The sequence below is a fragment of the Heloderma suspectum genome, chromosome Z (assembly GCF_057233095.1).
Source record: "Heloderma suspectum isolate Gila_16-S chromosome Z, 16-S_ref, whole genome shotgun sequence".
Lineage (NCBI taxonomy): Eukaryota > Metazoa > Chordata > Lepidosauria > Squamata > Helodermatidae > Heloderma > Heloderma suspectum.
This window is the reverse complement of record NC_139476.1, coordinates 9,271,058-9,286,271: the sequence shown is the minus strand read 5'-3', so window position 1 is coordinate 9,286,271 and position 15,214 is coordinate 9,271,058. Positions and strand designations below refer to the sequence as shown.

The following is a 15,214-nucleotide window of genomic DNA, read 5'->3' as shown; positions in this document are numbered from 1 at the left end:
CCTGCACTCTGGGATGTTGAAGAAGAGATCCTGGCCTTCTTCTCTGTGACAACCTTTCAAGTACTTGAAGAGCACTATCATATCTCTCCTCAGTCTTCTCAAGGCTACACATGCCCAGTTCTCTCAGTCTCTCTTCATAGGGCTTTGTTTCCAGTCCCCTGATCATCTTTGTTGCCCTCCTCTGAACCCTCTCCAGTTTGTCTGCATCCTTCTTAAAGTGCGGTGCCCAGAACTGTAGAGGGGAACTAGTACTTCCCAGGATTTGGAAGCTATGCTTCTATTAATGCAGCCCAAAAGAGCATTGGCCTTTTTTGCAGCCGCATCACATTGTTGGTTCATATTCAGCTTGTGATCGACAACAATTCCAAGATCCTTCTCGCTTGTAGTGTTGTTGAGCCACGCATCCCCCATCTTGTACCTGTGCATTTGGTTTCTTTTTCCTAGGTGCAGAACTTGGCATTTATCCCTATTAAATGTCATTCTGTTGTTTTCTGCCCAGCACTCCAGTGTATCCAGATCACTTTGAATTTTGTTTCTGTCTTCCAAAGTATTAGCTATCCCGCCCAATTTGGTGTCATCTGCAAATGTGATCAGCATTCCCTGCACCTCCTCCTCCAAGTCATTCATACAAATGTGGAAGAACACTGGGCCCAGGACTGAGCCCTGCGGTACCCCACTCGTTACCTCTCCCCAGTTTGAGAAGGTCCCATTGATAAGCACCCTTTGAGTCCGATTCTGTAGCCAACTGTGGATCCACCGGATCGTTGTTTCATCTAGCCCACTTTGAGCTAGCTTGCTCATCAGGATATCATGGGGCGCTTTGTCGAAAGCTTTGCTGAAGTCGAGGTATATGATGTCCGCAGCATTCCCACGGTCCACAAGGGAGGTGACTTGATCAAAAAATGAGATCAGATTCGTCTGGCAGGACTTGTTTTTGACAAATCCATGTTGGCTTTGGATCAGGACTTGAGCTCTGGTCCATTCTATTCTGGACTCAACTGTTGGATCCTCCAGTCTTGAGGGGCGAGATCTCGGGGAGCCGTAGGCTACCTGTGTGCTGGCCAAGTATGTGAAGGAGCAACAGGTCTTCTTCAGGCCATTTTGTCTGTGGTGCAGTGGAGCGGCGTGCTGTGTGGTGAGATACCATAGTTCAGCGACTTGGTTCAGTAACGATAAACCAAGTTCATAGTTGTCATATTATAGCAATAGGTTGTGCCATTGGATACCCACTCCCTGCTCTTCGATGATGATTTTGATGATGATTTTGATGGTGTCGTGGCTAGAGTGTGGTGTAATGGTGAGAGCATTGGACTGACTGGGAGTTGGGAGGTCTGGGTTCAAGTCCCCACTCGGCCATGGAAACTCACTGGGTGACTTTGGGCCAATCATAGACTTTCAGCCCAATCTACCTCACAAGGTTGTTGTTGTGAGCTAAAATGGAGAGGAGGAGGATTATGTACACCGCCTTCGGTTCCTTAAGGAGGAAAAAAAGGTGGGATATAAACATGATTAATAATAATGATGATGATGCATATTTCTATTAAAGAAATATTTATTACTACACTTTTACTCCACCCTTTCTTCAAGGAGCTTGGCGTGGTGTACATAGCCTCCCCACTACCCCAACCAATTTTATCCTCACAACAACCCTGTTATGTAGGCTTGGTTGAGGTACGGCAGCTTCATGGCTCAGTGGAGGTTTTTAAAAATTATTCTTATTATTCATTACATTTCTATACCGCCCCATAGCCGAAGCTCTCTGGTCAGTTTACAAAGGTTTAAAACATTAAAAATACAATACGCAAAATTTAAAAACATAAAGAACATACAACAGAGAGAGACAACATATATCTAAAAACAACCTTGAACCATCAGCCAAACCCTAAAACAAATCCAGAGTCGATTAAAACTCATCACATGCTGCCAAACGCCGGGGAAAAGAAAAAGGTCTTCACCTCGTGCCGAAAACATAGCAGTGTTGATGCCAGATGGGCCTTGTCGGGAAGATCGGAATCTGCATCTCCCCAGTCCTATTCTCTAACCACTACACCACACTGTCTCTCTGTATATTTCTGTACACATTTTCATCCCTAGTTCCTGAAAGTAACTGCCCCTCCCCTCCTTTTGAAGGTTGCTTGTTTTAAGTTATTGGAGTTATCGGTCGCTTCGCCCTTCTGAGGAGTTTCTTGTATTACAGCTGGGAAGTAAATGTGGGGCTCTTTTAATGTTGCCCTCCCTCATGCCCATTTCCCCCCACACACCCTAGGTCCATTTTGACCGGCCTACTGCCACCCAGCTCGGGAACAGCCTATGTCCTAGGGAGAGACATCTGTTCAGAAATGGACATCATCCGGGAGACGATGGGCATGTGTCCCCAACACAATGTTCTCTTTGACATGTAAGGCCCTGAGGAGGGTCCCTAACATGGGGTGGGGATGATGGGAGAAATTCAGGGCACAGGGTGCTATGGGGAGGGGTGGGTGGCAACGCACAGCCTCATTCAGCTTTGCAGCAGAGGGATTGGGTCGGGTGACATTTTGGGAATGGATGTGCTGCTTGCTGGGTGGAGTGCTTAGCATGACGATTAATCTGGCCCTGCCTTCCCTTTCCTTCCTCCAGCCTGACTGTGGAAGAGCACATCTGGTTTTATGGGCGTCTGAAGGGCCTCTCTGGGCAGCAGGTCCAGGATGAGATGGAGCACATAATACAGGATGTGGGCCTACCCCATAAGCGGCGGGATCAGACCAAGAACCTGTCAGGTGAGTTTTGGGGCACGGATCATACAGCGTGGAGGGGAAAATAGTCTCCTAAGAGTGCAATCCTATGCATGTTTAAACAGAAAAAAGTCCTACAACTTCCAGCATTCTGCAGCCAGCTACGGAACCCTGGGGCATGCTGGGAGTGGCAGAACTTTTTTCTGTCTACACATGCATAGCATTGCGCCCTAGGACTGATTATTTTTCTCCTTCATTCTCTACAAGGAGCAAAACTCTCTCCCTGCAAATTGCTGTCCTTAAAATAAATTATGGAAATCACACGTGATTTACATAACTTACCCTCATATTCCAGGTGGCTGTTAGGGACTTAGACTTGGACAACAAGACTTCAAGTTAAAATATTATGGAAAAGTATCTAAATCCATAGAATGATATAAAGTTTTAAAAATAGGAATAATGTAGTGCTCTAGCAAGTAAGCCAAGCTGCATGGAAGAAGTCCTTTGTCACATACCCTCTCAGCGAGGAACTGCCTCCTTGAACATGGAGCCAAAACCACCTTTCCTCCTGCTAAAGAAAAAAGTAGAGCAAAATGCCCATGGAAACCACGCCCCTGTCTTATTTTTCTCCCCGGTTAGGTGGCATGCAACGCAAGCTCTCTGTTGCCATCGCCTTCGTGGGAGGATCCAAGGTGGTGATTTTGGATGAGCCCACAGCTGGCGTCGACCCCTACTCTCGACGAGGCATCTGGGAACTACTGCTGAAATACCGCACAGGTCTGAGTGCAATAAAGCAAGTTGTCTCCCACAATTCGTTTGCATTTATATCCTGCTTTTCAGCCAAGGCTGGCTTTTAATTAGTAAGTAAGTAATAGCTTATTGCTCAGTCCAAAGATCACTGCGCAAGAATTGAAATTAAAAATTAAAATGCTATTATACAATGTCAAAATGTACACAAAGTTGAAACAACTAAACTATACAATCATTTATTGTAGATAGATACAATAGAGAGCCGGTGTGGTGTAGTGGCAAGAGTGTTGGACTAGGAGCTGGGAGATCCGGGTTCTAGTCCCCACTCGACCATGGAAGCTCACTGGGTGACTCAGTCACAGACTCTCAGCCCAACCCACCTTGCAGGGTTGTTGTTGTGAGGATAAAAGGGAGAGGAGGAGGATAATGTAAGCTGCCTTGGGTTCCTTGCAAGAGGAGAAAAGGTGGGGTATAAATGCAATAAATAAATAAACAAACAAACAAACACATATCAAGTCTTTACCGAAGTTAAAATAGGGTGGGTATGCAACAATGATATAGCATAAAGGAACCTTTAATATAATGTTGATCACCTTACAGTCATATCTCTGAATCTTTATAACAGTTCACCGATGGCATCCAGAAACTTTGCTCTACGGCTGAATCTACACATAGCAGTTATTCCGTTATCGTAACTGTTGGTACACATGACACCAATGGGCGCCAGTAGTTATGATAACGGTATAACTGCTACGTGTAGATTCAGCCTACATCTAGTGACTTTCACCACAAGTACCGCAACCCTCTGTATCACAAATGGATTGGCTGATGGGAATAAATAACTCCATTCCTCCTTTACACCTCTGTGTTTCACTTTATTTAGAAGAGGCTTTTAATTAGAATCCACAGAAAGAGCAGTATCGTAAAGGATCTGGGGGCAGAGGACAACAACACCCTCTGGTGATACAACCCAGGTTCCAGGCCCTTCTTCCAAAGGTGGGGGGCAGAACAGAGGGACACAGGGGGTGACTGATAGTGGTCAAGATGCCAGCCCAGAGAAGTAGCCCTATTGATCTGCGGAGACACCTGGTTGCTACAAATTGGCAATACCTTGTGTATTGTTTATTCATTTCTACTTTTGTTTGTGTGGGGTTTTGTTTTTTTACAAAAAGTACACATGGTGTCTTACGTAAAACTCAACCGTTTGTTTTTTAAATACGACCTAAAAAACAAAACTAGACGAACAAGCAAAACCAAACAGCAGCTTAAACAAACAGCTGTTTGAAATGGCAAGCGGTATACACAACAAAAACCGAGATTCTAAAAATGCCTACTGAAATAAAACCTCTTTGCCGTCTGCCTAAAAACAGACAGCAAGGGGTTACCCCTCCCAAGAGGCCATTCCACATCGAGAGTGCCGCAACTGAGAAGGCCCCGTCAGGTGCCTCAGATGGTGGCAGGACCCATAGGACAGCCGTTGAGGTGGAACGAAGGTCCTGTGGGGGGAGGGGGCTCTTATGGGAAATATTAAAAGGAGCCTCAGATCCTTGCCCTAGGTGAGGTGATGTAGGTAATCCAAGACCCTTGTCAGGAGCTCCTCTGTCCTTCTGCCCCGCCCCCAGGCCGGACCATCATCTTATCAACCCACTATATGGAGGAGGCGGACCTGCTTGGTGACCGCGTGGCCATCATCTCGCAGGGCCGGCTATGCTGTTGCGGTTCCTCGCTCTTCCTCAAGACCAAACTGGGCACCGGCTACTACCTGACTCTGGTAAAGCGGGAGGCTTGGAGGGGCCGCAACTCGGCAGGCCCCGCCAACGACGTTGTGTCCACCAACAAAAAGGTAAACATGGGAGATGAAACAGAGAGAGTTTGTTATTTCTGGACACCTTGACCCAAGACAACTCATGGAATGAAAAACCTAACATTAAGGTTTCTTTGTGTCTTTTAAAACATAATAATAACGGGGCAGATAGTTTTTAAGCCTTTCCTGTTTGTACTGTTTCCATGGGTATAATTGCCCACCTGAAGCTGTTATTTGAGCCCTGTGGAGAAAATTTACAGGTATCCGTGTCAGGGTTCCCCTTATGACCTGGACCCCCTGAGCAACTCTTTAAAGATCTCTTGTCTCCTTAAGAGTCCCACCTTCCTTCTTTTAAACTTCCCCTTCTCAGTAATGTAGGGTTTCGGCTGTAGGCGTGGGGTGACTGACACACCAGACACAGGGTTTAACCACAACAGCTTACTGGTAAATTAAAGCAAGTAAATTACAACTAAAGGTATTGACACAATAGAGATGAGTGATACAAAAAGCCTTATGAGAAAATAAAGGTTGCAAAACGCAAGTTCCTTTACCCTAGCTGCACTTAGACTTCTCCAGGCCGCTTCTTCCTGCTCCCTCTTCAGGCTCTGATCTCCCCAACTGTGCTCTTACTCTTAATATACCCTCCTGCCTCAAAACTGAAAGTACTTTTTCAAACCTGAAGAAATGAAGCTTAACTGGGGAAATGAAACTGAAACTTAACCGGGGAAATGAAACTACTCTTCTCAGGGATACCCCCTCCCAACAAAGAAACCCAGGCCTCTAAGCCTTTGCCTCTGTAAGCCTCAAACCTTCACAATCAGTATGACCTTTCTGAATACCACGCCCAGTGTGGCAGTCCAATTCAGTTCCTCCCCACTCTCTGTCTGTATAGCAGGGGAGGGCAACCTCCAACCCACAGGCCTGATGCAGCCCACGGAGGTCGCCCATCTGGCCTGCAGAGACTTGGGCTCCCTCCACAGGCCCTGCCCACTCCTGTCTCCAACTCCGCCTTCAATTCCACCCCTTGCCTTCCTTTCTGTAGGGTGATAGCAATTCAGAGAGGAGCTGTGACACGGGTCTTGGGAGTGAACAGAACAGTGACGCCAATGTTGCCGGTGAGTAGATTTGCAAGTACCCAGACAGGTCTATAATGTTTATCTTGGAGAAGGGAAGATGAAGGGGAGGCATCATAGCTGTCTTCAGATATCTGAAGGGCTGCCAGGCAGAAGATGGAGCAGAGTTGTTCTCTGTTGTTCCAGGGGGGAGTACTAGAACCAAGGGGGGGAAATGGCAGAGAAACAGTGATGGACTCTCCTTTCAAGCAGAGGCTGGACAGACATCTGTCAGGGATGCTGCATTTTCATTCCAGCTCTTTGATGCTATGTATACCTGATCTGGGGGAAGATTGGAAGAAGGCTACAGCCATCGTGCTTGGCTTCTGGTTGACCACTGTTAGAAATGGAAAGTTGGGTTGGATGGACCTGTGGTTCTTATCTCTTTTGGGATCATGTGTTTAGCCAGTACACTGCTCCAGCTCCCTAAAATGAGACCCGTGAAATCATTGTGGTTTTGAACAGATGTGCCCCAGCTGACGGCTCTGATCCAGATGCTGGTCCCTGGGTCTCGACTGGTGGAGGATATCGGCCAGGAAGTGCTCTACGTCCTGCCGTATGGTGGAGCAAAAGACGGCACCTTTGGGGATCTGTTCCGAGAGCTCGATGCTCATCTGGCAGAATTCGGCGTCTCAGGATATGGCATTTCCGACACCAGCTTGGAAGAGGTAGCTTTGAAAAGGGGTTAATAATGTCAGCTGGCCCAGCTTGTTAGACATCAATAATAATTGGCAGTGAACCTGATAGGTGCATTTCCCATTGGCTGCACCTCATCTAGCTCTGTCTCGCTACTGTGCTGCCGGAATCTTGTCTCTAATTATGGCAGGACCTCGAGAAAGAGAACTGAGAATAAGGCTTTCTCATGTTGTGGATGTGGGTTCTTTTGTTATTTAGAGTTTCGATTTGTTTTTCTTTCAGATTTTCTTGAAGGTGGCTGAAGACACTGCAGTAGATGCAGCAGGTAACACTGCACCGGTCTAACAAATGCCTGGACGTAGAACCGCAGAGTGAGACATGAGCAGAGATATAAGATGTGCATTTCTGGGCTGGGAAGCATGCATCTTGGGAGGTCAAAATGCTTGCTCCAGATACATCTTTTGTATGCAGGAGGGGATGTCTCTATTGTGCATATTGCAAAACAGGGCAGAAAAAGAAAACTTGGTGCCATCATACATACAATCATATTGCGATGGCTCTTTTGCAGTGTTTTATCCACGTGCAGGACCTTTTCAGTTACATAGAGAGATGGGGGAAAGAGGCAAATGATGTGAGGAACTGAAAGCTGTGGCCAGCTCTGTATGCTGCAGGTCTGGAACTGGGGGATTCCTGCGCACTGTTGAGTTCTAGAGGGCTCCATCTAGAGGGCTCCATCTTTAGCATCTATACGAAACTGCTGGATGAGGTCATCTGGGGATTTGGGCCGAGGTCTCACCCAAGCTCTGTTCCTCCTTGTCATCTGAGTCAGGTGATGCTATAGAGTTGCTGAATTGGTGCATAGATTCTGTAATGGACTGAGTGAGGGCCAATAAAGTTTAAGTTGCATCCTGGCGAAACAGAGACAGTGGAAGCGGGTGACTCTTGTGCTGAGAAAATTGGTGTTCCTCCTGTTTTGGATGGGGTTGCACTCCCTCTGAAAATAAATTATGCACAGTTTGGGGGTATTTCTAGGCCCTGCTTTGTCACTAGAGGCCCACGTGGCCTCTGTAATGGAGTGCCTTTTGCCAGCTTGGACTGGTTCACCAGCTACAAAGATTCCTGGACAAAGATAGTCTGGCTGCAGTGATCCATCTTCTAATAGCCCCGCACTTGGATTACTGCAGTGCATTATACATATTGCGATGGCTCTTTTGCAGTGTTTTATCCATGTGCAGGACCTTTTCAGTTACATAGAGAGATGGGGGAAAGAGGCAAATGATATGAGGAACTGAAAGCTGTGGCCAGCTCTGTATGTTCCAGGTCTGGAACTGGGGGATTCCTGCGCACTGTTGAGTTCTAGAGGTCTATATGAAACTGCTGGATGAGGTCATCCAGGGATTTGGGCCGAGGTCTGCCCTTGAAGATGACACGGAAGCTTCAAGTGGTGCAGAGCATGGCCAGCAGAGGTTTGGCTGGTAGAGCCGACTCTATGCATATTACACCAGTATTACAAGAATGATACTGGCCACCTCTTTGCTTCTAGCCCCGATTCAAGGCTCTGGTGCTTACCTTTAAAGCCTGAGAGGGTTCCTCCCGTAAAGGTGGCCTAGAAATAATTTTAGACAGATAAACCACTTGGGACCCAAATTCCTGGAGGAGAGCCAGGTGTTTCTATCAGTGGTACAATATGGGACAACAAAGGACAGAGCTTTCTCCACAGTGGTCAAGACAACTAGACAACTATGGAATGCGCCGACGTGGCCATCTTTCCAGCAGCAGGCTAAATAATTTTTTTTTGTTTACCAAGCATTTTAACTTGTGTACATTTTTAAGAATGAGGCTTAATTTTGGAAGCCAGCAGCGTAGGAGGAACAGCAGAGGTGATCTTTGCCGCCCTGTCCTCTGATCTGTGCTTTTCTTGCTAGATGGGCTTTTCAGCCCGTGTAGCAAGGACACTTTGGAAGGGGAGGGAAGGAGGCTGGAGGGGGGTAAGGATAAATGGTATCCTGGCCTCTCTGGTCTCTTCCCCTGCCCGCCCATTTCCCCCCTCTCCAAGGTCAATTTTCCAGTCTCAGAGAGGAGCAGTTCTCTCTCCGCTGTCTGCAAGGGGCTTGGGGGGGGGGCAGATCTCCAACTCCCCGTTCCAGTGTTGGAGTGCTGTATCTGACCTTGGAGGGGGAATCTGAGCCCTCTTATTGTCCTGGGGACACTCGTCCAGGGTCCATAGGATGATTGCGCCAAGGATTTTAGCTGCTGTTGTTGTCTTGAGTGGATTTTTCCAAGGGCCCACGATCTATTCTACAGAGTGTAGAGTGTCCATGCGTTGGTACCAAGACCAGGGCTCTTTTCTCTTGAGTTGCCATGCAATTCTCAAGGGGGGATGGCAGCTGGTGAGTGACAAATTAACTCTCCACTCCCTACATACTGCAACACACACACATCACGTCCATTCTTCCTCTGCATGGCAGTTAAGCATAGGGCAACAATTCCATTTGGGGGGATTATCTGGGTCAGGGGCAAATTAACTGAGGGGTTTATTTTATTTGAGATGATTTGGACAGAAATTAATTGGCTGACTTTGCCTCCGGTGGAATTTAAATACATCTGAGTAATTATTTCTAAATGTGCATCTACACATATATGTCAACAAATGCAGATCTGTGTCCTATGCGCCCGAGCCTTTTAAGTGCCTAGCAACACTCTTGGATTGTATGGATTGTACCTCTCCACAGAATTCTGAATGGGATGACAGTTGTCATAATTTAAAAACAAAAAAAACACACAAATCAACTGAATGAATTAAGTCAATTATAGACGTTCTCCTTGCTGAATGGAAATTCTGGAGGGGTGGAATGCCGGGTGGAATGAAATCCCAACGTGCCAATGGCATGACAAATTGTGAGAGAGGGCTTCTCTCTCAGTGTTCACTTTCTCCCACCCACGCTTCCCCTTTTTGCACCTGACAGGGGATGCGGAGCTGCCCGCCCAGGGCCTTCGGATGTCCACGCCAGCCTCTGCTTGCACCCTCAGGACGCTGAGTGAGGATACGGAGCTGGCTGATGCCGAGATGGGTAAGTGAAGGGAAGTGGGCAAAGCGAGAGGGTAGGGTGGGGTTTAGAGTGGCGACGGGGTGGGGCGGAGGACGTTGTGCCACAGTTCAGCCCCATAGCGTTCTTGCATTGCCTCCCTCACACTCGGTGGAACACCGTCCCCTGAGCCCCCTTCGTCTCCCTCCTGATCCCCGGCTCAAGGACTGGCAATGAAACGGAGCACAGAGTCTCTCTGCAGCCGCAACTGGGATCATAGAATCGGATGAATTTGCACTTGAAGCTCAAATATGGGCAGGGGGGGGGGAATAATGTCCTCCAACACTCCAGCATGGTCTGCCCACCAAGGCAGGCCCTTTGTTTATTTATGTTTCCATTTATATCCCGCCTTTTTTCCCCCTCTTGCAAGGAAATGAAGGTGACTTACATAGTCCTCCTTCTCTCCGTTTAACCTCACAACAGCCCTGTGAGGTAGGTTAGGCTGCGAGTCTGTTACTGGCTTGAAGTCACCCAGTGAGCTTCACGGCCAAGCAGGGACTTGAACACAGATCTCCCGGCTCCCAGTCCACCCCTCTTACCATTGGTTCCCCCCACACACACACACACAGACACTCCTGAACTGGTGTGGCTATGAATGCTTCACAGTCACGTCTGGCCTTCACTTGGGCCTAGCTTAGCGGAAGGAGCATTGGCTTTGCAGACCAGTTCAGTCCCAGACGCCTCCAGTGTAAACGGATCAAGGAAGAGGACAGCATCCTTGGAGAGTCACCGCTGGTTCGAGGAGACCAGCCATCCCCACCATAGTGCCTTCCAGCTGTGCTGGACTACAGCACCCATCAGCCCCAGTCAGCCACAGCTTTATTTGTTTATGAGCCCAACTCAGGAGTCTGCCCACCTGTTTGGTGACAGCGGCTGCACTTTGCTTGTGGAAGGTCTCGGGTTCAGGCCTGGCAGGGATGGGAAAGAGCCTTCTCATGGCCAGGCCAGTCAAGACCAGCAATCCCAGGCGAGGTGGACCCGTGATCTGGTGGGGACAAGACAGTTCCATGGGTTCAGATGACCGGACAGCAACAAGAACTATTGCTGTGCCAAAAATCTCTCCCACATTTTTTCCGACCATTCTCATTCAGTTTGATAGAAAAGAAATGGCTTTCGAAAAGAAATTCAAAGGAGGAGAAATTTCTGGGAAATTCTCATGGGTTGCATTTGGGGTTCGTGTGCTGACCTTACTTATGAAGTGGCTGATGAGTGAGCACAAGCATCCTGTCTTTCGTCCTATGGTCATCTCTGTGGCAGCCTGCAGCCTCCTTGGCTTCCCGCACTTCAATGAAAGCCAACATGAAGAAGACGTCAGGAGGCAATTCCTCGCATGGGGCTTTTTCAGTTCAGGAAATGCAGGTGGCCTGGGAGGCTGCAGAGCAATGGAAAGATGTGTGATAGAGAGAGAAAACACACACTCGACCCCCTCTGCCACCTCACGGTGATTAGGTAAGCTCAAAAATACCACCAAAAAAATTTGAAATCACGCCTCAGAAGAGTGGAAGCCTCAACACAGTTGATGCTGTTGCCGCTTACAGGAGCAGTGCAAGAAACCAAAACCTCTTTGGAGAAAAGAAATAACCCATGCTACACCCCCTGCCAGTAGTAAGCTCTCTCTGTGAGAAACTGTTGAAGAATTTCTCCTCCCTAGGAGAAATCCAGTGAAATTGTCCCCCCCCCCAATTTCTCTGCCCACAAATAGGCTGGAGAATTTTGGGAGGCCATTCGTGCACAGCTCTAACAAGGACCCCTTCTGCCGGCTTCTCTCCCACAGCGAACCTCCCGTGGTACAAAGGTGGCTGTAGACATTTGCTCTGTTTATTAACTGCGTTCCCTATAAGACTCCCCCCCCCCCGCTTTTTTTTTAAAGTCATTACAATTAAAATGTTTACATTGTGATATTCTATTGTTGGCAAATCTCTCATTTTCACTTGGAACCCCTGGGAATTCCAGTGGACTGTGAGTTTAAATCTCACAGATCTCTAAATGAGTCTCCTCTTGTCTAGACTACTGTAATGCCCTCTACGTGGGGTTACCCTTGAAGATGGTTCAGAAGCTGCAGCTGGTGCAGAATGCGGCAGCTCGCCTGATTAAAGGCAGCTGCCAGCGAGATCACATCACTCCGGTGCTGAAGGAGTTGCACTGGTTACAAGTTGTTTTCTGGGCCAAATTCAAGGTGTTAGTTTTGACCTTTAAAACTCTGTACTCTTCCAGCCCAGTCTACCTCAAGGAGCGCCTCCAGCAATACCAGACAGGCCACTCAACAAGATCAGCCTCGGATGGCCTTCTCTCTGTCCCATCAGCCAGGACAGCTAGGCTGGTGAGGACGAGGGAGAGGGCCTTCTCTGTGGTGGCCCCCACTCTGTGGAACTCCCTCCCTAGGGAACTCCGCCATGCCCCCTCTTTAATGAGCTTCCGCCACGCATTAAAAACAAGGTTGTTCAGGCAGGCATTTGGGGCAGGGTGGGGTATTTTTAGAAATATGATGTTTTTAATGTAGAATTTTATTGTTTTAAACTGTTCTTTGTTGTACATCACCCAGGGTGGCTGGGTGACCAGCCAGATGGGCGATTGATAAATTTAATGAATAAAAATAAATAGATCAAGTTCTGATGGCTGTAGGTGGAACAGCAGGGGTGCAGAACATCAGAGCAGGGGGCCAAATTAAGCCCTCCACGGTTCCCCAAATGGCCAGTCCCCCCTCTGCTGGCCCTACCCCCTTCTCCCCAACTACCAGTGGTTTGGTGGCTTCCTGGATATTGTGTAGTTTTTTCCTTAGTAACTGACAGAAAGAGCTTGAAGCTACAACATGCTGGTATTTTGCCCACATCCACCACCAGAATATGCCCCCCACCCACCTCAAAGAGCTTTTCCTTTCAGGCTGAAAGAGGTTGGATACCCCTTTGGAGAGAGAACTTAAAAACAACGACAACAGAGGGGGCAATGTTGGGTTCCCAAAATAGCTGTTCTTCAAAGCACCATTGTTACCTCCTTGTCACTTCTCCCTACCTCCAGCTACTGTTTCCTGCTTCTCTGCCTGCGCCCACCCCTCAAAAAAGGCCAAACTTCCCCCTGATCGCCTCTAGGAAGGAATTCACCCACTTCGTTTGAACCTTGTTCATTCTTTGGAAGCTTGGCCATTTAAAATCACTTGCATTTGGTGTGAAATTGCATTTGGAGTAAATTTTGAAGGTGGCGAAGGCTGAGGGCACGCCCATCTCCTGTTAAACACAACAGTTTAAATCTAGGAAGTGCTTCTGACCAACTTAACCCGTCTCTCTCTCTCCCTCTCTCCCCTTCCTCCCTACGTTTTTATGCTCAGACGGAGGACATAAGAAAGGTAAATGTTTCAGGGTATGCTGACCTCTGGGCCCGGAGGCATCCTCTTGCACCCGTCACAAAATCACGGTTCTTGCATCACACACAGGAGTGCAATGGTTTTTGGAGACGTCTAGATTTTCTAGGAGCCAGCTTGGAAAGGGGGCAAGAGGGGGACCTGACTGCACCAAAGAACAAATCATTCATAGTTACTTATTTATTCATTTCATTTCTGTACTGCCCAATAGCCAAAGCTGTCTGGGTGGTTCACAAAAATTAAAACCACAAAGCAAGAATGCAGTGACAGCACTTCTGATTAGTATTACTATTTATTAGCATTATTATTGGTTAGGATTTATTCAGTAGGGCAGTGGAGCCAGGGCGTACAGGAATGCAACACCGGCACTTTTTCGTTCCCAGGGATGCTGATGTCATCTGCCACCCCCTCAGATGGCAGGTGTCTCTTCCTTTTGAGCTTCTCTGCAATCCTCACAATAGCTGGAGGGGGGGGGGATGAGTTTTCCCAGAAATGATGTATTGTTCCCTGTTTAATGCAAACTCTTTTGGGGTGTCTTGATCTGGGATGGGCAATTAAGGCCCATTCACTTCACAAAGCAGTTTTCATGTCTTGGCGGAGGTGAAAACTGCTAGAACTGGTTTATTGATAATACAACTGGCTGCATTTTTGGATTCCCTTTGCAGCCATGGGATTGTCATGCAGATTGTCACCTACAGCTCCAGATTTACTACTATGCCACTGGATTCATCCATACATTTGCCATCTTTCCTCCAAAGAACTCAGGGTGTCATACGTAGCGTCTTCTGTTTTATCCTCACAACATCCCTGTTAGTTTTTGCTGATAGCAACTGATAGCTTCATAGCGGAGCAGGGAATTGAACCCAGGCTCAAAGAAGAGAGATCCTGTTCTTGCTGGTGTGTTCTGGCCTCTCTCTCTCTCTCTCTCCTGCCCCCTTCCTTCCAAGCCGGGCTTAACAGATTGGTGCTGGGACTCTAATATCCCTGTCTCAGCCATGGGGCTGTAGCAGTCAGGTCCCAGCTCCTTTGCAAGCCTGGCAGGTTGAGCTTTGAGCCCAGACGGCGCCATCCAGCCTGCAGTACCAGGCCGCCTGAGCATTCTGTCTGCTCACCCCAGAGGTCAAGCACAGCACCCCAGGCTTTATAAAGGCTCAGCCTCAGGGCTGGTTCCGTAGTCTGAGCAACTCATCTCCTCCTGTGCTGCTTCTCCTTGTCTCATACGTCTGCCTTTGACCCCTGCCTGGCTTTGACTGTGCACCGCTCTCTGATCCATATTTCTGCTCCAGAAATTGTCCCCTGCAGGTTTTGGATCATGCCCCTGCTTCTTTCCCACTCAAGTCCTGCAAGCCAGTCTCCTGAAGGCCTACCCTAGCCGAGACCTGACAATACTCCTCTCCCTTGTGACAGCAGACGAAGCGAAGGAGACTGATCTCTTGCGGGGCATGGGTGCCCAGACCTCCTGCCGCTTGACAGGCTGGGCATTGACTTGCCAGCAGCTCCGTGCCCTCTTCACCAAGAGATTCCTGTACGCCCAGCGTAGCACCAGAGGACTCTTTGCGCAAGTATAATCATGGCCTCCTCCTCTTCCTTAGCTTTATAAGAGAATGGAGGTGGGGAGGAGACAGGCTGGGTTGGGTCACTGTTTGGTGCCTGTTGTCCTGTTCTGTGGACTCTGGAGGCTTGCAGGGGAAGCTGGTAGCAAGATCAAGGCAGGAAGAAAGCAGGACCTTACCTAGCTCCAAGACGTTTCTACCAGC

At 48.1% G+C, this 15,214-nt stretch overlaps 1 protein-coding gene across 1 annotated transcript in view; it reads left to right on the top strand.

Annotated features, from left to right (window-relative positions):
* The window catches only part of ABCA7 (ATP binding cassette subfamily A member 7), a 121,303-nt gene that overhangs the window by 51,878 nt on the left and 54,211 nt on the right, over nt 1–15,214 (top strand). The window contains exons 20-28 of the mRNA XM_084825891.1: nt 2,267–2,398; nt 2,620–2,759; nt 3,354–3,491; nt 5,087–5,307; nt 6,311–6,383; nt 6,846–7,048; nt 7,299–7,341; nt 9,983–10,087; nt 14,865–15,019. Coding sequence (XP_084682017.1) covers nt 2,267–2,398; nt 2,620–2,759; nt 3,354–3,491; nt 5,087–5,307; nt 6,311–6,383; nt 6,846–7,048; nt 7,299–7,341; nt 9,983–10,087; nt 14,865–15,019 — 1,210 coding nt within the window. The remainder of the gene's footprint in view (nt 1–2,266; nt 2,399–2,619; nt 2,760–3,353; nt 3,492–5,086; nt 5,308–6,310; nt 6,384–6,845; nt 7,049–7,298; nt 7,342–9,982; nt 10,088–14,864; nt 15,020–15,214) is intronic.